The sequence below is a fragment of the Stegodyphus dumicola genome, chromosome 1, assembly GCF_044657685.1.
Source record: "Stegodyphus dumicola isolate Sdum_Otavi_A_Nest chromosome 1, ASM4465768v1".
NCBI classification, from domain to species: domain Eukaryota; kingdom Metazoa; phylum Arthropoda; class Arachnida; order Araneae; family Eresidae; genus Stegodyphus; species Stegodyphus dumicola.
In genome coordinates this window covers 272,813,437-272,838,227 of record NC_140768.1, presented here as the reverse complement: position 1 = coordinate 272,838,227, position 24,791 = coordinate 272,813,437, and the positions used below count along the sequence as shown (strand labels likewise).

The 24,791-nt window shown below is 30.0% G+C and overlaps 1 protein-coding gene across 1 annotated transcript in view; it reads right to left on the bottom strand.

The window, feature by feature from the left end:
* The window catches only part of Acat1 (Acetyl-CoA acetyltransferase 1), a 94,230-nt gene that overhangs the window by 4,115 nt on the left and 65,324 nt on the right, over positions 1 to 24,791 (bottom strand). Inside the window, exons 11-12 of the mRNA XM_085806930.1 lie at positions 20,584 to 20,648; positions 11,439 to 11,596 (exon numbers count right to left, since the gene is read on the bottom strand). Of these exons, the coding sequence (XP_085663056.1) occupies positions 11,439 to 11,596; positions 20,584 to 20,648 (223 nt within the window). The remainder of the gene's footprint in view (positions 1 to 11,438; positions 11,597 to 20,583; positions 20,649 to 24,791) is intronic.

Genomic DNA, 24,791 nt, shown 5'->3' with positions numbered 1-24,791 from the left:
CTTAACTATTTTTTTATTTAACTGCCTAAAGTCAACACAAATCCGTGTCTTGCCCGATTTTTTCCTACACAAAACAATTGGCGAAGCATATTCTGAACACGACGGCTTTATAATCCCATCCTTTAACCATTCATCTATTTGATTATCAACAATTTTTTGATCAGCAAAAGGAATTCTCGAACGCTGAGAAACTGGAATATCATCTTTTAATATTACTTTCATTTTTAAGTCTGTACTGCGCGGCTTTTCTAACGGTTTATAATCATTAATAAGAGTGGAAACAGTATTGCGTAATCCTTCATCTTTAATATGCCATAAATCTGTTTCGCTGTCTGCCTCAATGGCTGCAGAAATAAAAGACAAAAAATTCCTTTCCGAAGAGACGGAATCATTTTCATACTGCATAATCATCACCTGGTCGCAACAGATCATTTTTAGACAGGAAGGGGGGAAAATACAGTCTGTTATCAATTCATCAACTATCGCTGCTTCAATCTCTTTTTGTTTTTTGCTTTCGCATAAAGAAAAAATAAACTTAGCCGTTTCCGCTTTAACCACGTGACCAAACGAACTTTTGAGTTCTATACATCCAGTTGATAATTTATTCGGAAAAAGGGATTTCTTTACAACTATCAATTCACTTCCAGAATCTATTAAACATTTTACTTTTTTACCATCAATCAACAGTTCAATAAATTCTAACTTATTTCTAGCTGCATTATCCGAGTCAATCTCTAACCCAGATACCTTTTTTGGAGACAAACTTTCCTCCTTTCCTAACCGTTTGGGACAATTTCTAGCAAAATGAAATAATTCCCCTTTACTCCCACAAACATAGCAAATACGTTCTGGTTTACTACTGCCCTGATTTACAAACTTCCCTGAATCCTTGAAATTGCTCTGAGCTTTTCTAAGATTGTTTTTGGAAAAATTAAGCTTTTTATTTTCTGGAGTTTCGATTCGTGTGTTATTGGTATCAACTAAAGATTTACCCCTGGATGAATAAAATAAATCACATTCTCTTCCCAATTGATTAGGAGGGAACCAACTTTGACCCTCCCGAACACTAATATGTTCCTTTGTTTTAGAATCAAGAGTTTCATACAACTTATCAGATACAATAAGATCACACAATTTCTTAAAGTCATCTACCTCTCTTAACTTGCAATAATAATTGAAAGTTGCACTGAGTCGAGACGCGAACTGAACATGTGATTCAGATGAATGTCTCTGCGCATTTTTTAAATTGTTCAAACACTCACGCGGTGTTGGCTGAAATTCTTTCAAGATTAGAGTTTTTAATTTATCATAATCCGCGATTTCTTGTTCAGAAACATACGTTAGAACATTATTACATTTATCACCTAATATATTAATCAACACTTCTGATTTTAACTCCACTGGTACACTTTTAGTAGTAAAAGCTTTCTCAAGTGACTGAAAAAACAAATGCATAGCTTCCGGTTTCTGAGGTACAGCTATAGTTAGTGTTTTGACGCTTTTAATAATATCTTCAACACTAGTCTGCGCGTTTCTTCTATCACTCGATAATGATTGTGATTTTAAACTTTCTAATTCAATCTGCTTCTCAATTTGAGCTAATTTAAGACGTTCGATCTCTAACAAATAGTGTTCATTACTTGTTTTAGGCGTCCGATCCTCTGCGATCGACTTGACGACGCCACGAACAAATTCAACGTTCGTTTTGAAAACATCAGAATTTTCGATAATTCTTCTAATTTCAGCTTTTTGAGCATTTTCTGGAACAGTCTGTCCAATTTGTTCCGCAATTACTATTAAATCACTTTTCTTTAAATTATTTAGGAAACTCATTTTAAAAACGAAACAAAAGTATCACTATCTTCAAGAAAGAAATAAAGCAAAGTTTTCACAGTACCTTCTCTGAAGTATCCAAATATCCAAATATCTCGGACAGGGCCCCCAGATTTTCTGTAGTAGGGGAGTTGAAGATGCTAAATAACAGTTCCAACTTTGTTTTCCACACCACAGAACATTTAATAAAGATAATCAGAAAAGGTACAAATTAGATTAAATACAAGTGCCGTTTGATACAAAGAGGATTATGTATAGCTTTTACCAGTCTTATCACATAACCGATTAGTGCCTACTCGCATTTGCTGATGTATTAAACAGTACAGTCCAATTTACCACCTTCGCGTGGAAAACTACAGTTCCTTATTCTACACCTTCACGTGCAGCTCACCACCTTCGCGTGGGATAGCACAAGAGTCTCTCTGTCTATGTCATACTCATCTTTCACCTCGCTGCTGGCGCATCGGTGAGGCCCTCTGGTGGTTGTGTCGCACTTACGGATACTACATATATGTGGGAATTTATTTATTCAGGACTCAGATAAGCCTTAAGCATGCGCAAAAAATAGACAAAAGTATAAAAAATAACTAATACAATTCAGGCTTAATTGTCTCAATGTGTGATAGAAGCAAGATAAAATTTGGTGGAACAACTTGTCTTTCATTGCCAATATCATGATACATAACCCATAATGTATAGAGGACGCTATTAAGGCTAAAATTATGCTTTACTGATTCCAAGGATTTTCAGTAAATATAGCAGATTGTGCTGTTCCTTAACTTTCTGATTTGATCCAGCTTATTATTTTTTGCTGGCTGTTATTATTACAGCAATTTTATGAAAATTAAAGTTTGAACTTTTGATTATGTCGAAAAGAGTTTCGAATTCTGGAGCTGCAACAGGATCTACAAAGCGAAAGCATGGTTCCATCCCCATTAATCAATTAGTGAAATTGCTGCAAACAATGGATAAAGGTTTCAAAATTATATGAGGAGCATGGCGTTGTAAAGTCAACTGTATATGACATATGAAAACAGAAAAAGGAACTTTTTGAACTTTTTGTGGATTCCGACACCCTACTTGCAATGAATAACAGAAAAATTATTCGTTATGGTAAAAGTGATGATTATGACAAACTGATGATTGAGTAACTGGGATGGTTGAAATGATGGGACAGACAGCATCGCAGCGAGGGCTTGTCATTGACGGGTACAGTGCTAATGGCTCAAGCCAAAATATTTAATGAAGAAATGAACTTATAAACTGAGTGCACACATTTGACAGGTTGGTTAACCAAATTCAGAAATTGCCATGCTTAATTTTTAATTGCCTAATAAGGCAATTAAAAATTTCCAGATGAATTTATCGAACTCATTAATACTGAAAAGTTGTCGTGAGAACAAATTTACAACACTGATGAAATTGGTCTTTTTGGGCAATATTATGTATTGCGAAATACCTTGGAAACCAGTACAGAAAAGGCTCCAACTGGAGTCAAAGATTCCAAAGCAAGACTAACAGTTTTATCATGCTCAAATGTGGCAGGAATGCACAAGTAATCGGAATTCTTTTCATAATCGGAAAAAATACATGACCTTGAGCATTTAAAGCAGTAAAGATTTTCCCCATTATATATTGAGCAATTAAAAAAGCATGGATGACATTAGCATTAATGAGTGATTGGTTTGAAAATCATTTCATGCCCAAGGCTTGCCAGCATTTGAATTCAGTTGGTTTACGAGATGATGCAAAAATTATCCTGATGACAACTCTTTGGCTCATATTTCACTTAAAAGTTTTAGTGAAACAAAATGTATCCATATTATTCTTTCCTTTAAATTGTATGTCCATTATTCAACCTATGGATATTGGAGTAGTGTGTGTGCTTAAATGGAAATATAAAGTACCATTTTTAAAAGACATGTTAAATTTCTTGAATAATGGCAAGATTATTCAAGAATTTTTGAAATATTTTAGCATAAAATCTGCTGTGTGGAGCATCACAAGATCATGAGAGGATGTGTCTCCAGATACTTTAAAAAATGCTTGGTATAATTTATGATCAGCTACCATATTTTGGTGAGGATGATGAAAATGACAGCTGCGAATTTGAAGGTTTCGGGATATCAGAAACCCAAAGTGAAATTTCCCAATTAATGGATTTTGTAAAGAAACATAGAGAAGCAGTATTAAATGACGATGATATAACAGAAGCTTTTTATGGCGATAATAATGCCCAAATCATCAATCAATTAATTGACGGCGATATCTCTTGTATGATTCTAGATCCAGAAAATATTGCTACTTATAGAGAAGAAAGTGACAGAGAAGTTATTGAAAACTGATAAAATTTCCTTGATAAGTTAGTCAGAATTTTTGACACAGCAGTTACAGGACTAGAACAATGGAACTTTGTAACTGAACAAGAAATTATGTCTGTCTTTAGAACTAAAGACAAAGTATTAGCATAAAAAATGGATCAACTTAAACAAATTACATTGAAAGGAATGTTTAATAAAGTAAACAAATAAATATTAAGCTTAAAAAAATTGGATACATTTTTAGATCATAAATGCTTCATGACTTTATGTTTTTAATTTTATAATTTCTACATGTCATCTTAATAGATTTAAAATAATGACCTAATATCCGGAAAAATCCCAAATCCGGAATTGTAAATTGCTTTGATTTACAAACATTTTAGTTTACAAACAGCCTTCAAGAACAAATCAAGCTCATGATTAACAAGCTCACAATCAAGCCGATTGACAAAATTCAAATTGTGTTTTTCATATCTCGAAAGCATGACGTAGGATATGTATTAGATTTATATATAGCATTATTCTAACATAAGTATTTTGACACAAAATCGGACTTTTTCTGAAATGACATGCCAATTTTTTTTCCATATTTCGATTCTATGACTCAAATTATGCCAAACTGCCAAGTTTTGTAAAAAATATCACAAGCAGTTTTTAAAATATTGGCTCTCAAAATTTTAGCTCTTCAATATTAATTGGATTTGGTATATATTTATCAATCTCTCTTTTTTTATTAAGCTTATTTGATTCTTCCCTTCGCATTTCGAAATTTAGGTTCATTCCAAATAAAATTCACACATTTTTTATGATTTATTTTAAAATAATTTTTATAAATTTTTCAAAAAAAATTGAATTATAATCTATAACACTTTTACCATCATCTTAAAGTAGATGTATTTCTAAGCATACCTGCGAGAAATTACAATTTTGTATTCAGAATTTCCAAAGATTATGTGAATTTATATAACAGCACATTTTGGAATATTTATTGACAGCGATAAAACATCAAATGTGGTTTTAGACACTTTTCTAAAATTATTTGGAAGTAGAAACGAAGTGACTTTTATGCACAATGCAAAAAGGTAGAAACAAGGTGCATTTTTTTCTGCTTCGGCATAATGGAAAGGAAAGCAAAATTGGTTGCCATATATTAAAAAGTTCGCCATTCTTGGCCAAGCTGAAAAAATTTCGCCAAGATATACTTTTGAATTTCTCCGTAAATTTCGCACCAAATTTTACAAAATTTAATATCTATGCATAATTTGAGTTGTAGAATCGAAATATGGAAAAAAATGGTATGTTATTTCAGAAGTCTGATTTTGTGTTAAAATACGTATGTTAGAACAATGCTATATATAAATCTAATATATATCCTATGTTGTGCTTTCGAGACACGAAAAACGCAATTTTAATTTTGTCAATCGGCGCAGTAGAACATGAGATTTAGAACTGCCCCCCTTTTTTATTTGCGCAGTGTAACATTGTTTTATTGCAATGCGAAAAACATACATACATTCATGCAGATTTTTCATTATGTAATAACTTTACATATAATACAGGGCTATAATGTTTGGTGGCAACAATTTGAAAAGTGATTTGCCGTTTATAGTTTTCAATGCAAAATGCCAAAATGAAATTAATAGTGGCAAATTGCCTCTTGGGAAAAAAAAAAAAAATTCCTTCAGATTTTATATTACACCCCGAAAAGGCCCTTTTTTTTTTTTTTTTTTTTTAACATTTTGTGTGTTACCTTTATTGATTAAATATCATGCTCTTTGCACTTAAAACACACAAAATTCAATTCAACAGCAATATCATACTATATTTAAAAACAGCAAAATGGCATATCTTTAGAATTTCCATTACACAGTCTCACACGCTGAATATAAAAATGTTTCTTTTTCTGTACAGTGTTGCCACTGCTTGCTTTGGAATCGTTGCATTTGTTAATCAAAAATTCGTTACCATTTTACAAAATTTTACATAGATACCTGAACAAATTTGAAATTCGGGCTTCCAAGTAGCCGTGTTTGGTTGGAGGACTACATTATTCAAAATTTGAAGGCTGTAGGTACCATTGTTTTTTCACAATGCAAGAAAAATTTATGCAGATTCTTCATTATTTAGTTTCTTTAAATATAATACAGGGCTCTAATATTTGGTGGCAACAGTTTGAAAATTGAATCAACGCAAAACATTGTTTTGAAGTTAACAGCCTTTCTGGGCTAATGCCTTTGGACTAAAAAAATGAGGTCTCACATTATCTCGGTGGAACACTACACCCTTTTTATTGATCAATTCTGGCCTTTTCTGTTTAAGTGAATTGAGTTTGTCCAGCTGATGACAGTACACTTTAGAATTGATCGTTATGTTGTTCGGTAGACTTTAATAATAATAATAATAATAATAATTAATAAATTAAAAAAAAAACTTCCTTTGAAGTCCTACTACATGGATAGTATTACCTTTTTTTTTGATGAATATTAGCTTTCGAAGTGCTTTGAGCTGGTTTATCTTTTTACTTCTCTTGCATTTAACATTGTTGTAGAAAACCCATTTCTTGTCCCCAGTCATGATGCACTTCAAAAATGGATAATTTTCTGTATGTTTGAGAAGCAAATCACATACTTCAACATGACGACACAAATTTCTCTCTGTAACATGAGGAACCCAAATGTCGAGCTTTGAGATTAAACCTATGCGTTTCAAATGATCATAAACTATCAATAAATTAAATATCTCTGTGATCTTACGAGTTGTTATTCGCAGGTTTGTATCAATTAATACCTTTACTATGTCTTCATCAGCTTTAACTGGTCTTCCAGAACATGGTGCATCTTCAAGGTCAAAATTGCCAGATCAAAATTTTGCAAACCAGTTTGGGCACTGGCATTCTGTCAATACATCTTCTACAAACACTTTGAGTAATTTTTTTCTTGCTTGAACAGCATGTTTACCTTTTCGATATAAAAAAGTAAAATATCCTGCAAATGCTGCTTTTCACTTTCCTTATCTGAAGGCGCACCAACCAAAAACTACTCGTAGAATCAATTGAACTTTTTCAAAAGCAAGCTTTGCTATATCAGCTGTCAAAATATATAATTACTATTAAGTATAAAGTTCCTATTAAAAAGTAGACCTTAAGCCTTCTGAAAAAATGAAATAAAATTATTCTCTAAACAACCCAACAACATTAAAAAGTGATATAAAAGGTTGCATTACACATCACCTGTGAAATAACCATCATAATACTAGAAGTGTCAGTCAAGGATTTTTTAATTTTCATTTAAAGAAGTGGCTTCCAGTTTCTTTACTTTCAAAAGTACTTTGCAGGCTTTAGAAAGTAAAATACACTTGTAGGTAGACATACAGATATATGGATCTAAGCAGCACAAAGTCTAAGCTTCAGTTAACCAAAATATATGCATTTTAAATTTCAAAATTTAGTAAATCTGTGTAATGATGCTGAAAGGTACAAAGAAAGGTAGTAAATCAGTTAATCTGCCGTAATTCAGTAATCTATATAAATCTATAATAAAAAAATATAGCTATCTATAGCACTAAACAATCGTTCTGAGCAAATCTAAGAATTTGCAAGGTATTACTAGTTTCAGCAAAAAAGTTCATACAAAGATAGTTCCAATTTAGAAAACCATAGTTTATCTAAAAAAACATATTTTTATGTTTATTGATGTTTCATCTTCATTTTCCAAATTTTCTGCTTGTTGATGGTTATCTTTAAAATAGTTAAAAATGACATGTGCTCAGTCATCAAGTTCTTCAAGCTAAACAGTTACTACACCCCACAGATTGAAAGTGAGCTTGAAGGTATGATGTGTGAAGACTTTTCTATCTATAGCAAGATTGCTAAGTGAATAAACAAGTTTAAATGCAGGGAAACTTTGATCAAAGAGGAAACCTGGTTGGACTGACCAATTAGCTCTAGCACTGAGCAAATCATGGCTGTTGTTTGTTGTTGATGACTGATAAATTTTCTTTCATGTAACATGAAAGCTCTTTTGGATATTTTGAAGAATGAGAGTATCTTTTCAAGAATTTTTGGAATACGAATCTGTACCTATAAAACTTTGGTACTGGTTTAACATGCTGACAAAGTGGAATATTATCATGAATTCTTGGCCAACTACAATGCATTGCCCCTAAATTTTCTCAATTCAGCAGTAATGAGTGATAAGTCATGCAATAATAATAATAAAAATAATAAAAAAATGCAATCATAGCATATAATGCAAAATATGCATATAATGAAAAAAGCGTACGAATATATTTATGTTCATGAAGTTGGGATGTGGACTCAGAATTTCAAGGATATCTTGTAACCTAAGAATACACATAGAGCTTATCTGTGAATAGTTCCTTTTCTCATATTTAATTATATAAAATCCAAATGATCATGCGAGTGGATGAAGATACCAGCACCATGCCTAGATATTTTTTCACCTGAGGCAAAGAGATAAATATGCTCCTATATATAGTCAAACTAATTATATTATTACTTTCATATTCATCAAAGGTAATTATTTTAAAGCCATAATACTCTAATTTTTATATTTTTTTATCAGAGCCTTATATATTCAGAAATGTGATATACCATATATTCCGGAATTTCTAATTTCTAAAATGAATTGCTAATATTTCACGATTAATTTGTGCTTCTTCTAGTTGTTCGACTGAGACAAGTGTCTCCCTTGTCCTGGTTCTGGGTAAAACAATATTGGGCACATCTGAACTGCTACATTTTGACTACCACAGATATTGTTACAGTACAAATTCTGAAATCCAGATTGGTCGGGACTTCGGCGATTCCGGATTTGGGAATTTTTCTGGATAATACATCATCAATTTAAATCTGGTAAGATGGCATGCAGAACTTATACAATTAAAAATATGAAATCGTAATTTATGAAATAAAGAACAATTATAATCTAAAGGGTATCAAAATTTACAAAAGAAAGCTTAATATTTATTTGTTTATGTTATTAAACATTTCTTTCAATGTAAGTTCTTTAAGATGCTTCCACAAAAAATTAAAAAGTTCCTTTTTCTTTTTTCTTGTGTAATATACAGTGGACTTTCCAATGCCTTTCTCCTTGCATAATTTTGAAACGGATATGCCTATATCCATTTTTTTTTTTTTTTTTTTTTTTTTTTTTTGTTTAATAGACATCGAAACATGATTTTCCTTTGGCAACTCCAGAATTGGAAACTCTTTTCGACATAATTGAAAGTTCAAGCTTAGTTTTTATAAAATTGCCGTAATAATAACAGTCTGCAAAAAATAATAAGCTTGATCAAATTAGAAGATCAGGGAGCAGCGCAGTCTGCTACATTAATTGCAATGCCTTAGAATCAGTAAAGATAATTTTAGCCTAACTTAATAGCGTGCGTTATACATTATTGGTTGTGTATCACAAGATTGGCAACGAAAGCCAAGTTGTTTCGCTAAATTTTGTCTTGCTCCTATTTGTCTTACTGAATTCAGCCTACACTGCCTGGTGCAGTCTCTACGGGCCCTAAATTCTGCTACAAAGCACTTTCCTAAGTTCTAAATTTTCACCATGCCTAAACTTTGGATCCCAGTGCTTTTCCTAAATCATAAATACTTCTCATCCCTTAATTTTGCTGTTTGGTGCTTCCCCAAATTCCAAAAATTTCGTCTTCCCTATATTCTGCCGTCTGATGGCGGCATATTCTACCGCCACTTCTGAGTTAATGGTGAATAACATATCAGTTATTCTTAATTAAAATAGCACTAAATGTAATATTTTGGCCCATGAATTTCATTAATAAAATCTATTTTTAGCATATGAAAAGAAATTTTTGTTGAATTTTTCCTCGTCAACATTTCTTAGAGCATTTAAAAATCTATAATTATCGCCAAGTGCAATGTTAGCATAAAAGGTTGCCATACTTTTGTTATTCAATTACTAATATAAAAAAATTTAGATATCACAGCATGAGTTATTACTGAAGCTGTCATGTATTGATAAACATGCAGTGATGAAAGCAAAATATAATAAATAATGACTGACCAGGTCGGCGTTAGGGATATAAAATAGGTGAATGTTTCGGTTTGAGATGCATGCCAAGTAGATACTCAGCTAAGGAGCCAAATTATTAATCTCACAAATTTATGCTTACATGATTGTTTTTCCATAACGACGTATCTTATTTAGTGCCTAAGTGAAATTAAGAATCGGAATTTTTAAGTGAAAATCTCCAAGTTTTATTATGGAAGAAAAAATCAAATGCGTATGCGTAAAGCAGTAATAAAAAAAATGTTAGTGGCTTTGAGGTCCGGATTTTATATCATTCTGGATAATGGACGTGCGAATTTTGGACTTTGTACTGTACATCATTTTGCTTGCATTTTGAAATTTGCAACCGATAAAATTATAGCAATATTTTAATTTTTTTTTTCTTTTCCACTCTGTGCTAAGCAAAACTGCAAATATAGGATTACAACTATAATTTCTTAAATTTTGAAACAAATGTAAAGAAGTTTTACAATACAACTTTCAGATTTTAATGATTAATTTTTGCTCACCAATTTTCCTTAGCTTCATTTTTGTTTTTAAAATCTGCATTTTTATAGCAAATAATAACTATATACAGTGATTTTAATACACAAAATAAATATAACAGTTTTTGAGGGAATTTAATGCCTCATAATTCAGTTATGTTTTCTATCCCTCCAGTGATCAGCTAACACTGCTTCATTGCTTTAATATTTTGGGCATAATGAAGCATGCCAAACAGATAATAATAAACTTTAAAATTTTTTGTACATAGCACCAAATGCTGCTTTCATATTTCTTTAAATAATATAGTGTTTATAAATATTTTCTATCCAGTGTATCACAATGCAAAATATTTTCTTACCTTCTTCATTTCAACAATGGACATTTTCTCTTTTGGCTACATTTGGTGGGAACAGCATACAAAATGCACTTAAGATATATTTATAAAACAATAAATTGTTATAATTAAGCAAATCACTCTATTAAGAAAGCAAAATTTTTAAATACTATCATCGTTTTGAATGCATGTATGAAGTCAGTGTTCTAATTGCAAATATAGGAATAAGAATTTTATTTCTATTTTCAGCACTATACTCACATAAATCTCCAACTTTTGTAAAAAAAAAGGAAAGGTGGATGGGTGGGAAGGAGGCTACATATCTGATCTATAAGACTATGAACATACTAGTATCTTATAACTTTTGATATTACAAATTAACTGTGACTAAATAATGCACCATACCCTATAGGATGTCCAAGGCTTACAGCACCACCATGCACATTGACTTTTGTTGGATCTAAACCCAGTAACTTAATATTGGCTAGAACAACCACACTAAAAGCTTCATTTATTTCCCATAATGAAATGTCTTCTTTTTTTACTCCAGTTTGTTCCAATACCTGTAAATATAACATTATATTTTAAAATATTTTCTTTAGTAATACAAAATTCTCTTTCTACTTACATTAAATGATAAAATGTTATAAAGTTTAAAATTTATTGCTTTGCAATTTAAGTTTTTAAAGGGAGGGGGAAAACAAAAACAGGAAAATTATAAGCCTTTCATAAACTTACATACACTAAAAATTTTGCTCTTGATGTATGCAGTTTACCATAATTTAATAGAAAAGTACTTTTTCCCCCCTGAATGATAATTTTCTAACTATATATTGCTTGCTATAGAGAACATAATGCAATTTATGAAATTATATGCTTGGTATGTATAAACTTTGCATGATTATTTACATTAACCATCTGATCAGCATGGGATTTTCCTAAGAAAGCCTAAATTCCTGAAAACTGCCAGTAGGAAATGGTATTTTCTCGATTTTAATGCCAAAATGTTCCTGGTACTTTATACATGAATTTATGTATTTTAAATTTTATTTCTTGGGCATATTTCTAATATATATATATATATATATATGATCTTACAAACATCACAGAAAATATTTTAGGCCATATACTTTATTATGCATTCACTAAAATCGTAATCACCAATATTGACAAAGCCAGTAATAATTTCAGCATTATTTGAAATTTTTTTATGTCTCACTAGTTGATACTGAACTGAATAATGTTACAAACTTAGCAATACGCAAGAAAATGTCATAGCAGAAAAGCTTAAATTCATAAGAAACTACAAATTACACAACCATCTACCTACAATAGATTAGCAAAACTTTATGCTCTTCCAAAATTCCATAAATCACCACTCAAATTTAGATTTATAGCAAATGGTACAAATAATTATGAAAAGAATATAGATTACATATTTGCAATTAAACTTAAAAAATATGTATCTTAATTCATCACTAGTTAACAGGCAGCACAACTATTGTTGGATATAATAACGGTCCAGTTCTCAACAAATTTAAAAGTTTAGAAATCAAGAACATTAACTGCTGTGACTTTGTAAACCTTTATACTTCTCTACCATTGGATGAAATTTATACTAGTTTAATGCAACTCCCACAACTTTTTCCTCACAAGCTAAGCATCCTCTGAATTGAAAGATGGAAAACTTACCTGCAATGTGCAGTATTTAATAACAACATTAAATTCAATAATAAGATCTTTCAGCAGGTGAAAGGAATTCGAATAAGAGCAAACAGTTCTACACAGATATGTAACCTATTCCTTTTGCTAATGAATATAAATTTCAACTTAGTTTCAATAAGAATGAATTAAAATTATTTGCAAATGCATTCAAATACATTGATGATATTATGACTTTCAATAATAATTCTGCTTTTGAATAATTCAAAATTTACCCAGATAGTTTAACACTTAATAGAACTAATATGAATAAAGATAATACTGAATACCTAGACATACTCATAAGTAAACACAACAAAATTAAATTACACGATAAAAGGAGGCCATTCCAGTTTGAAACTATTTAATTGGAACTCTAATATCTCTACAAAAGTAATAGGTAACACTTTTTATAGCCTAATAGTAATTACAATTAAAAATATATTTATTGATATAGAAGATTTAAAGTAAGAAGTAATAAAACTAATTAAGGTTCAAGTTAATAACCAGGTCCCAAAACATTTAATTAAATTCTATATTAAAAGAAGGCAGACATTAACTTTTGTCTTTAATTTTTTAACTCTTTATCATATGATAATATTACCTTAAACATTAACTGGAGGGTAATGGAGGATTTTGAAGTAATAATGTAATTATTACTTTTACATATTAATTAATTATTAATTAATTTTGTAAAAATGTATGTTTTATCAATACTGGATTCTTTCTTTTACTAATGAAGGGCCCTCAATTATAGCCCGAATTGAATGAAGACTTAATTTTTACTTAATTTTTCAATTTTCCTTACCTTTGGCCAGTATTTAGTTAAAGTTTTGATTAAACTTGTAACTTCAGTTTTAAATAATGCAGTCTAGTACAAAAAATTTCTTACAATAATTCTCTATTATTTTAATATGTAATTTTCTAACTCAAATTAAATTAATTCAATTAAAATGTTTATTTGAATTTTAATTTTACTAAAAATTTTTACATCTTTAGTAGTTTGCAACATCTATTTTCACAAACAGTAGCAGCTCGCAACTGTTACTGTTTTACACATTTTAACAATGTCTCAGAGTTAGCAACATTTTTTTTTTGCACACAAAACAAGCATTTTACATTTTACATTATTAAAGTTTACAGCATGGGTTTTTTACAATAGCTCTCACAGGTAACAGCTTTACACTCAACTTTACATTGTATTAGTGCCCTCTTTTTGTACAGTTAGCAGTAACAAAGTACTCAACTTTACCTAGTTTAGCAAATGCTTGTCCACCTCAAGAATTCAAATATATAGTTTTAAGTTAGATTAAAACTTGCTATTTACTAGCCTTTTTATTATTATTATTACAGTCAAAAGTCGTTAATTCGGACACCCATAATACGGACCTCAAAGCTATAATCTTTCTGCGCATGTGCCGCGTTGACGCATGCGCACAAGACCTTTACGACTGCGCAAGCGCAGAATACGTTTTCGCGTGCGCGTTTAATGTATAACAGACGGTACGGTATAAGCTAAAATTATCTAATTATCTATTTCAGTTAATGTTGATGATTGCATTGTTCCTTAATCTTCGAATTGGATCCGGCTTATTATTTTTTGCAGACTGTAAGCAATTTTATAAAAGTAAGCTTGAACTTTCGATTATGTCAAATAGAATTTCCGATGCTGGAGCTCCCAAAGGATCTACAAAACGAAAGTATGTTTCGATGTCCATCAAACAAAAAGTGGAATTGCTACAAAAAATGGATAAAGGTATATCCTTTGTTTATCTAACTGTTCCGAAATCTGTTTACCAATTTCACGCTGCTCTGCCGTGGGGGGGGGGGGGCGTCACGGCGCGCAATGAACTGGAAGTTGATCTGTCAGCACTATCGTTATCTTCAGGGCAGATATTTTTATTTTATTTGGCTTATAATTCCTTACTAAATGTAGTATTTCAACTCGATGTGTTCCGTCTTTGATATGATTTAAATCAAATTCCTCGTCATTATAAATATCACGAAAGCAAATCAAATAGATTTTTGCTTGCAATTTTCTAATTTTGGCTATGCGTAATGTATGCTTTACGCATGCGTGCGTTGAAAGAAATGTTTAATAAAGTAAACAAATAAATATTAAGCTTCTTTTTTTTGTAAATTTTGATACCCTTTAGATTATAATTGCTCATTATTTTAAAAATTACGGTTTCATATTTTTAATTTTATAATTTCTGCATGCAATCTTACCAGATTTAAACTGATGATCTATAATCCGCAAAAATCGATAATCCGGAATCGCTGAAGTCCCGACGAGTCCGGATTAAAGACTTTTGACTGTATATTTTGATAGATTGTGTATAGTTTATTTTAGGTTTACATGCATAATTCGTAGAGAAGTTTTCAGTAGGCAAGAGTTTCTAAATTACTTTGGTTTTCTAAAAAATTTGGTTTTCTACTCTTAATTGACATTTAATTAATTTTAATTCTAATCATTTACTTGCTTATTTCTCAAAATTCCACTAGTTTAAATTTCTTTTTTAGTAATTCACAACATTCTTACATTTGATTTTGAATTTTACTTTTACCCTTGCTTGTATGGATGATGAAACACGAATTGAGTAACTGAAGAGTTAGGTTTGAAGGGAACTTTCTCTTGATGATTCTCTTGCCTACTCAACAATTATTCACTTAAGCAATTTTTTTGAATAATATATTTTTTCATGGTTTTAGATACGTGCACTTAATTTACATATGCTCTTAGAATTAAATGATATCGTAAATTATTTCGTAGTAATAATAAATTTTATTTTTATTTTTGCAATTAAAATTTTAATTTTATATTAGCTTTATACAAATAGAGAATATTTGTTAAATTCAAATCTAAATATAATATTTTATAATAACTGATATATGAGAAATATGACATCAACTTGAATAATAGAGAAAATTTCTGTTTAAAACTGATTGAAAAGACGAAAGACTTTACACACAATGATACAATCTTTCTATATCACAACATGTGTTTTTGATAGAAAAGGACCTATATAAGATTACTTAAGAAAATATACTTATTAACAGTATATATTTAAGCTTTTCACATTAAATTATCAATAAACTAAAAATGAATTTTACCATTTAAAATATTATTCAATATTCATGATTTAAAGTATTAAAATTTCATGTATCACAAAGAGATGAAATTGTCTCAAATTAATCATGCTTTCGTGTTCAATATATATTTCATGATTATACACAAAGAAAAAACACAAAGAAAAAAGACACAAAGAAAAAAGACGCTTCAGTTCATTCTCATATATTTCATTTAAATGAATGACCAAACAAAGAAATAAAAATTAACTGGTAATCACAAAAAAGCAATAAAAATTTATTGGTTATTTAAACTTTTCAAAAACAAAGATGTAATATTAAATATTACGTGTTGTTCTGAAAGTTTAAATATGATAATTTTTTTAAACTTTAACAATTTAATAAATGCAGTTTTAAACAGTATAATAAGGTGTTTAGTTTGACTTAATTCTTAATCTGAATTCATTCTTAATTCAGATTAAGAATTAGGTCAAACTTAAGTTCTTAATCTGAATTTCAAAGACTGCATCACAACTCATGAAGTGTTTATTCTAGAGCAATAAAGTGATATTTTATTTTCATGTCCCTTGCAATTTTTTTTTATGATAAAATTTCTTGGACAATAAACTTGTATTTTAAAATATGTTTTTATTATAACTTGCATTACGCTATGGAGTACTAATGACAGTTTCTAAGACACAGCAGTAGACTTTATAAATGCAACAAGTACATTTGATTAAACTCTACAAAAAACTGTTTTCAGATAGAAATTTTAATGTAAAATGAATGATCTAAATAAATAATGCTAAATTTTAACATATGAAGCATGTTCAATTATAAACAGGAGTTTCGTGCTTCATTCTTAAAAAGAGTCTGATGGCTTGATGGGAAAAACCACATGCACAACTGAACTTCTCAACTATATGTATATACTAGTTTCTTTTTCATCAACCTGTAGTAATTGTATCTAACATGTTGGAGAAAAAGATTCACACCAGTATTGCACAGCTAATCATCATTAGATTTTTTTTACTATTTCCATGTCAAATTTATTTGAGACTTATAAAAATAAATCTGGAGGTGAGTGCCTCTTTCAATTTAGAAAGTATGATTGGTGTAAGTCTTTTACAGCAGGCAGGCTGAGAACTAGAAATGAACTATTAATGAACTTACTCGATGGCCTAGAATCTCTGATGAAGATGAGTACTCTGCTGTTGATGCACTAATTTTGACAAATCAGAAAAATCACCACTGGAGAAATTGCTAAGGAACCTAAAGTCACATTGTGAGTGTGGAACCCTTAGTTAAAGATCTTTTTAACTTTAGCAAGGAAAATACCATGAATATTGGAATAAGTATCTAATGGCAGATGAATACTCATGAGTGATGCTGTTGTACATAAATGACAGTTATGTTACAAATTGAGATTCATATCACTCTAAGTAAATCTTATTATGAACTATTACTTCAACTTTAAATTTTTAACTAAATAAAAGAATGATGAATATTTTAATAAAACTAAATTATATTATTCACTTTTGTTTCAACATTGAATTTTTATCTAAAAAAACATAACCATAACAGATATTCTACTAACTGAATTTTTCTCTCTTCATACAAAAAGCTAGATAGATTTAAGAACCCTCACCAATAATCTCTAGACTATTTTCATAAATTTCATACATTATATTATAGCTTTGATAGCTATAATATTTATATATGCAATGTGTTTAAGGAAATTTACAATTAGAAATATATATATGAAAGATCAATATTTAAGAAAATAACATTTGTAACCTCCCTCCTTTTTTAATACTTTAAACATGATCCCACATAAACTTCACTTAAACAGACATCAAAAATAAATATTAAATTGATATTTTCAGACTTAAACTATTTATTTAAAAAAGCAAAAAATGATCATTAGTCTGAAAGGTTATCAAGTTACATTAATATACCTTTAAAGGCTACCACTTATATGACATGATTATTAAGGCAGTTCTTTAAAACCTATTCATGATTCATATACTTCAGAAACAGTGAAAGGAGAAATACCATACAATTAAGACCAGCAGTTCATAAATTTTTTTCATTCATGATCCCTTTTTACCGTAGCTATTTTTTTCTGACGACAGATATTAAATATAAAGTAAAGATACAAAAATAAATATTTTCTTCTAAATAATTTATTTCATTAGTAAATAATATACAAATGAAAAATTGTTCCAAGTACACAAAGGATTTAATAAAAATTGGTTTATATGGATTTTTAAGTATACAAAAATTAATAAAAGATCATATTTTAATAAGTCAGATGTGCTTATTTTTGGCTTCAAAACATTAAATCTTGGTGCAATATTTGATAATGTTAGACATAAAGCATCTTTAATATTTTTCAGCATTGAATGACATTTGTATTTAATAAGCATTAAAGCTGAAAAAGACATTTCACGTAAGTATGTGGTGCTGAATGGTAGAAAAGCATTTAATGCCATTTCAGAAATTGAGCGAAATGCATTTCTAGCTCCAATCCAGTCAAGGACTTTTGAGGAAACTCAAACTTTGAGTCATTCGATAGCTCAACAAATTCCTCTTGGGATTTATACAGTAGATGATTAACCTCATGAATGTCAATCAAGAATGATTTTTGAACCCAAGATAACTTTCCAAAATCAAAATTCAATACAAAGTCGATCATGATCATTCAGTTTCTCAAAAATATCTGACAAAATAGAGCTTTGATAGTCATTTTTAAAAACAGCAGCAAAATCAGATTTTTGTTCAGTTAAAAATAAAATAATTTCTTTCCCCCCCCCTTTTTTTTTAATTACAAAAATCTTTAACTTTCTCCTTTTGACATTCTTACTTCTAACTGTAATAATAAATTCTTGTATTTGTAGTTCATGTCTTTACAGAGACCTGACAATAAATGGCTGTTAAGGGAATGGCATTTAAAAAAGTTTATAATTTCGACAGTACTCTGAATCACATCATTCAATTCTGATGTTAATTTCTCTGCTTTCGATAGATTAGACAGTATATAAAAGTTTCATGATCATTACCACCAGCTTTAACAAATGAATAGAAACCAATATTTTTGTCTGTTATCACTTTTGCATTATCAGAACATATTAGAATGCAATTTTTCTATTCTAAATCTTCAGTTTTAAAAAATTTACTAACTTTAATATATATATGTCATTCTTTTTATATATTGTTATGTTATATATCATTCAACTTTACTATATATATCGCTGTAACAATTCTTCACCGATGTTTCTTTATAAATATATTTCATATACTGACAACAGAGCTATATTTGAAACATCACTTGTTTCATCTAAGTGAATTATAAATTATTGGCTTAAGTCTAGTAATATGTTGCCTGAATTCATTATTGCTGATTCCAGAAAATTCATTTGCAACAGTGTTGTTGGCAAAGGAATTTTGCAAGTTTCACTGCCATATTTACTCCTGTGACATTTTTTCTACCATTTTAACAGCAGCAGGTAATATAAGATTTTCTTCAGTGGTGTATGGCTGCTTATTTTTAGCAATCAGATATAAAACTTCATATGACACTAATAAATAATTTTTGCTAATAGTCATTAATTTCACAAAATACTGTTTTTCTTTATTTGAAGATTCTAACAGTTGTTTAAAATATTCTTTTGGTTTATTGACACGAGAAAGATGCTTGAATTCAAAATGCCTTTCAATATGAATTCAAGATGATTATATTCATTAGCATCACACTTAATGAAACTGAAGTTAAAATAGATAATTGTCTCATCATATTTTCTTTTTTGCATCTTTATAACTACTAAATTCTGCTTGAAGAGATTAAATCACAGTCTGTACCATCACATATGTTACTCTAGTTCAACCATTTATCCAGGGGAAAAAATATTTTTATCCTAATATGCAAATAAAATAACATCTCATTATAATTATTCAAATAAATGCTATAGTCATGTAAAACAATAAAATATATTGTGTTTTTCACGTGATGTATACAGTTGTTGCGATGCAACAAGCAACTGACTATATTGAAAATGCGTTACTACTACACTAGTCTTGGATACACTGTGTAATGTACTGCCCGTTTCTGCAGATTTTGATTCTGAATTAATTTATATACTGAAACAGTTATGCTACACTGCTGTTATGATGTGCTTAGAGGTAGACTTCAATATGTATATAGAATTTACAGCTCAACTTGGCCAATATTATGATTCTATTCTTTTCCTATATATAAAATGCAATATATTAAACTGAAGATGATTAAAGGATTGTGACTAGTGTTTTTTTTTTAACTTATGTATCTGAATTAAATTTTTGTAATGACAATATTTTGCTTTGCTATCCTACTTGAAGTCACAACCCACAGTTTAAAAGAAACTAATTTAAGATAAAAAGGTTCTAACATTCCATTACATGTAAAAAATATAAATCCATTTAAATCACATTCTGAGAGTTCACAACTTTGACCATTAAATAACAAAAGAAAGAAACATCTATCCCCCTCTTTTTTTTTTTTTTTTTTTTTTTTTTTTTTTTTAGATGAGCAATTTTTTGTCATAGAAAACTAAATTTATATATTAAAAAATGACAGATTCGACTTGAAAAAATATTCTCATATTTATGGGTAGATGGAGAGAATATAAACATACCAGTTTGCATTTTTGTATGTTTAATTACAGTCATTAAATATTTACTTTATTAAAACAAATCAGAACAGTGAAAAATGTTACAACTAAATAGGAACAATATATAAAACCTTAGGAATAGCATAAGCAGGCGACACTGGGAAGTCTATTGGTTCAACAGCTGCATCTGCAAAACCTATACACAAAAAACACATGTGATAAATACTGCTGAATTATTTAACAGTTTATGAAAAAATGCATTTTCACATATGATACATGATTAAAAAAAAGTTAGGAAAAAGAAATATTTTGCTTGGCAATCCTGTTTGATTTTACATGACTCGTAGCACAATTGATTTTCCACAGAAGTTTGAGACATTTGAAAATTCCATAACATAGTTTAATCTCATTTCCAATAATTTTCATAATTTATAAAGAAATTCTTCTTCAGTCACCATTTTCAAAGCCAGAAAAAATGTGCTAATAATTGTTAAACATTGGTTCAAATGCCAGGCAGAAGGACTCTGCAATGCAGGAATCCAAAAGATTTGCCATACAATGTGATAAATGTCTTAATTCCAGTCAGGATTATGTTGAAAAGTAAATAAACAATTACTATATCCATAGCAATAAATCTTGCCATGAAATTATGATTAGTTTTTGCAGATCACCCAGGAAAACTTATGATTTGGATACCCCTTATACATCTGTCACATTTAAAATACTAACTGTTTAATGATGAGGACCATTTTCAATTTTTTATGCAAGCGTAATGGGCAAAACAAGTCACTACACTAATGTCATGTGAATAAAATTTTCAAAAATGTTATTGATTTAAAAGACTTAAAATTAAGATAAACTTAATAATAAGATAAATAAATAAATGAGTTGACTAAGTTATTTGTCAAATTTACAGAAACATATACAGAAACATCATTTATAAAAAAAAATTAATATTTAATTAATGAAGCCTAATCAATCCAAATCATCTTCAAAGTGGATAAATTGTCAACAATACAAATGATAATACATACATTTCATGTCAGGAATTACTTCACACGAAAGTAACAAAATGCACGCTGTCAGTCATGCAATGTAATAACTCTATCCAAGATTATGATCAATCTGCCATCAGAGATGCTTTAAATAACTTTAACATCTTTTTTCATGCCTTTTAAGTAACATGCTTCGTGCTTCTTTTGGCCACTGAGTCGCTGATGTACTATGATTTCCTTAACATATTTTTCTTCCTTTATTATGAAATCCTTCAGCCCATTTAACTTTGTATATATAGTAAACCCTTGCCGAATGTGGGAGTTACATCATTAACACGTTGCACATATGGCAAAATCATATTTTACAAGTTAACTTTTCCACGGAAAAAATGAGTAAGTACAGTTTAGATTAAGAAAATGCATATAATTTCTACAAATCTGAAAGTTAACACAAAATTCATAAAAGGGAAACATCAAATAAATGCTAACTGAAGGGATAAGATACAATTATTTTTTTAAATAGCTGGTGTTTGTTTACTTGGGAGAATTTCTAATGCAACTCATTAAACGTTTGCGGTATGGAGTGCAAAGTTTTTCAATACCTGTCATAAAGAAGCCTCTTTCTTCATTTGGGTCAATCTCCATTTCAAACTTGCACAGTCCCATTGCCTTTTTTAACAACTGGTTTTAATTTCTTGTAAATTAAAGGCTCGGTATCTTCTTCACTATATTTGCTTTCATCATCTGCTGGTGTTATGAGATCATTCAATTTTTCATCTATCATTTTACTATCATTATTCTCAACTAATTCTTTTATTTATTCTTCTGCCATATCTTAAAGTCCTTTGTCATATATTGCTTTTGCAATTTGTACAAGTTTCATTTTCAGTCAATGGAAATCCTTTAAAATTGTTGAGAACTTCTGGCCAGCAAGCATTCACTTGTTCCCATATCAGCTTAATCATTTCTATGTAGTGACTTATGTTGAACTGCTTCCAAAATGCCATTAGTGTGTCATTTCCTTCACCTAATACTTTACTTACAGAGTGTATATATTCCTGACATAACAGGCTTTGAATATTTTTATAATTCCTGATCTTAAGGAAGTGGTGTTTGGTGAAAGGAATAAAATCTTTACATTTGGATGCAATGTTTCAGGGCTTCAGCACCATTATCGAGAATTAAAACTTTATAGCTCACGTTTTGCAATTCTAAATAATGTTTGATTTCTTTATGAATTTTCAAAAGGAGAGTCATTAAAGAGGACTATCACAATGCAGCCAGTGTGCTGCAGTGTACCGCACATTAAATTTTCATGTTGGACAAATTAAATTAATAATAATTAAAATAATAATAAGTAATAATTAAAAGATAATGCATATATGAAAAATAGCATTTTGTAAGTCCACATTCAGTAAGCATTTTATTTTCTTCATTAAATATTTCTGCCAGCATTTTTCTCTTAGTTTCATGCAATCCCCCCCCACCTGGGATAGACATAGAGTACTCTGCGAAGCTACTGGCTAGGATCTGTACCTAGGCAGTCTCGGCCATGAGGGTATAAAATTCATTAACTTGGCAATTGCTGATAGTTCGTGGGGTGGGGCTCATCTCCCCGTTATTAAGGGTATGAGTTGCTGAATAGCACCTTGGCCATTGAGCATCCAGTCACTGCTATCCTCAGTATTCTGTGTAAAACCTGAAGGGAAGGGCTGCCCTTATAGTACTGGTAATTAGCAAATCAATGTTCGACCAGTCAAAGCTCCAAGCCATCATGCCCACCCCACCGTGGTCTCTGTTCACTGGGATGGTGGTATTGGCTGGTCAGTTCAGAGGTGGGTCTTTACAAGGAGCCTTTAAATTGCTGATGTTCTCGGGGATGTGGGACTCTGGAACTCAATGGAGTGAGTTCAACAATCTTAAGGTGGCTTTGACTGATTTTTCAGTCCCTGTTATGTCATTCAGTTGGCGGGGCAGATAGAAAATATGTTTCTATGTAGAAAATATGTTTCGAATGAGTAGTTGCTTGCTCGTGTTGCCATCTATCAGCATCAGTGAAGTGCTGCAGTGCATCAGTTTCGTATGTCCTTTAAGAAGGAAATGATCTTGGGATTCAGTCCTGAGTCTATTAATGCAAATTGAATTCTTTATCACTAATGCAAAAGACCTCCTATGTGATAAGTTCAAGAATTCCAACTCTTTCAAATTTGTAAGTGTTGAGTTGCTCTCAAAATTGTTACAAGTTTACAGATTGCATATAATTTTAATTAAAAATAGTTATTACTACAGTTCATTCAGATCTATTTATTCAGTTTTAAAATACTTTTTCAAACTATGCATAAGCAAACTAATAGAAACACTTATTAAGACATTAACAGAATGAGAAAGTAACATTACAGTTAATATTTTTATTCTCTCCAATATATATATTTAGTTGTATTTGTAATTATCTTTAATATGTGTAACTGAATATTCAAATCATATTTTAAGCTATTTTCACTTTTCTCAGCGTTAATTGTAACATCTAACTGAATACTCAGAATATATTTTTAAAATAAAGAAAGGAAAAAAACTTTTTATTTCAACCTCATGTCCATTTTAAAATTGTTATTTCAAAAAATAAAGAAAGTAACTATCTTTAAATGATATATACTATGATTATTAGATCTAATTTACAATGTCTTACTGTACAAAGGAACCTCAGATCACAAACACCTCACTTCATGAAAAATTTGGTTCACGAATATGGGTAAATTATCTAAACAAAAAATGCATCGGATGACAAATAGAATATCGAGTTACAGACATTCCGACTGGCAATATATGAATTTCATATGTGCTTAGCAACAACTTAACTTGTGCTCTATATCTAACATTCAAGTTTTCTGCGAACATCATTTTAATACCTACTTTTGTTTAGTAGTAACTTGTGCACCATATCTAACATTCAAGTTTTCCGAGAACATCATTTTAATACCTACTTTTGCTTAGTTATCATTAATGAAGTCTGGAAGCAACCTACTTTCAAGACCAAGACTTACTACCATGGCTTAGACTAGACTGCAAGCAGACTCTCTACACATTGATTGTTTTTATTACCTATGGTATCATATTTCTAGGCAAAGCCATGGATTAGAAAGTTAACAATGAAGATGTGCAAAGTTACTAAAGCACCATAATAATGAGCTCAAGAAAAAACTACAACTTCAGAAACAGCAACAAAGGGTGATTGTTGAAGAAATATCTTCAGACATTTTAAAACATAGGTGCCAACAAATAATATTGTATAAATTTTGAGTGAAACTGTGTCAAGCAGAGTCAAAAAGTACTTTAAAAAAGGAAAA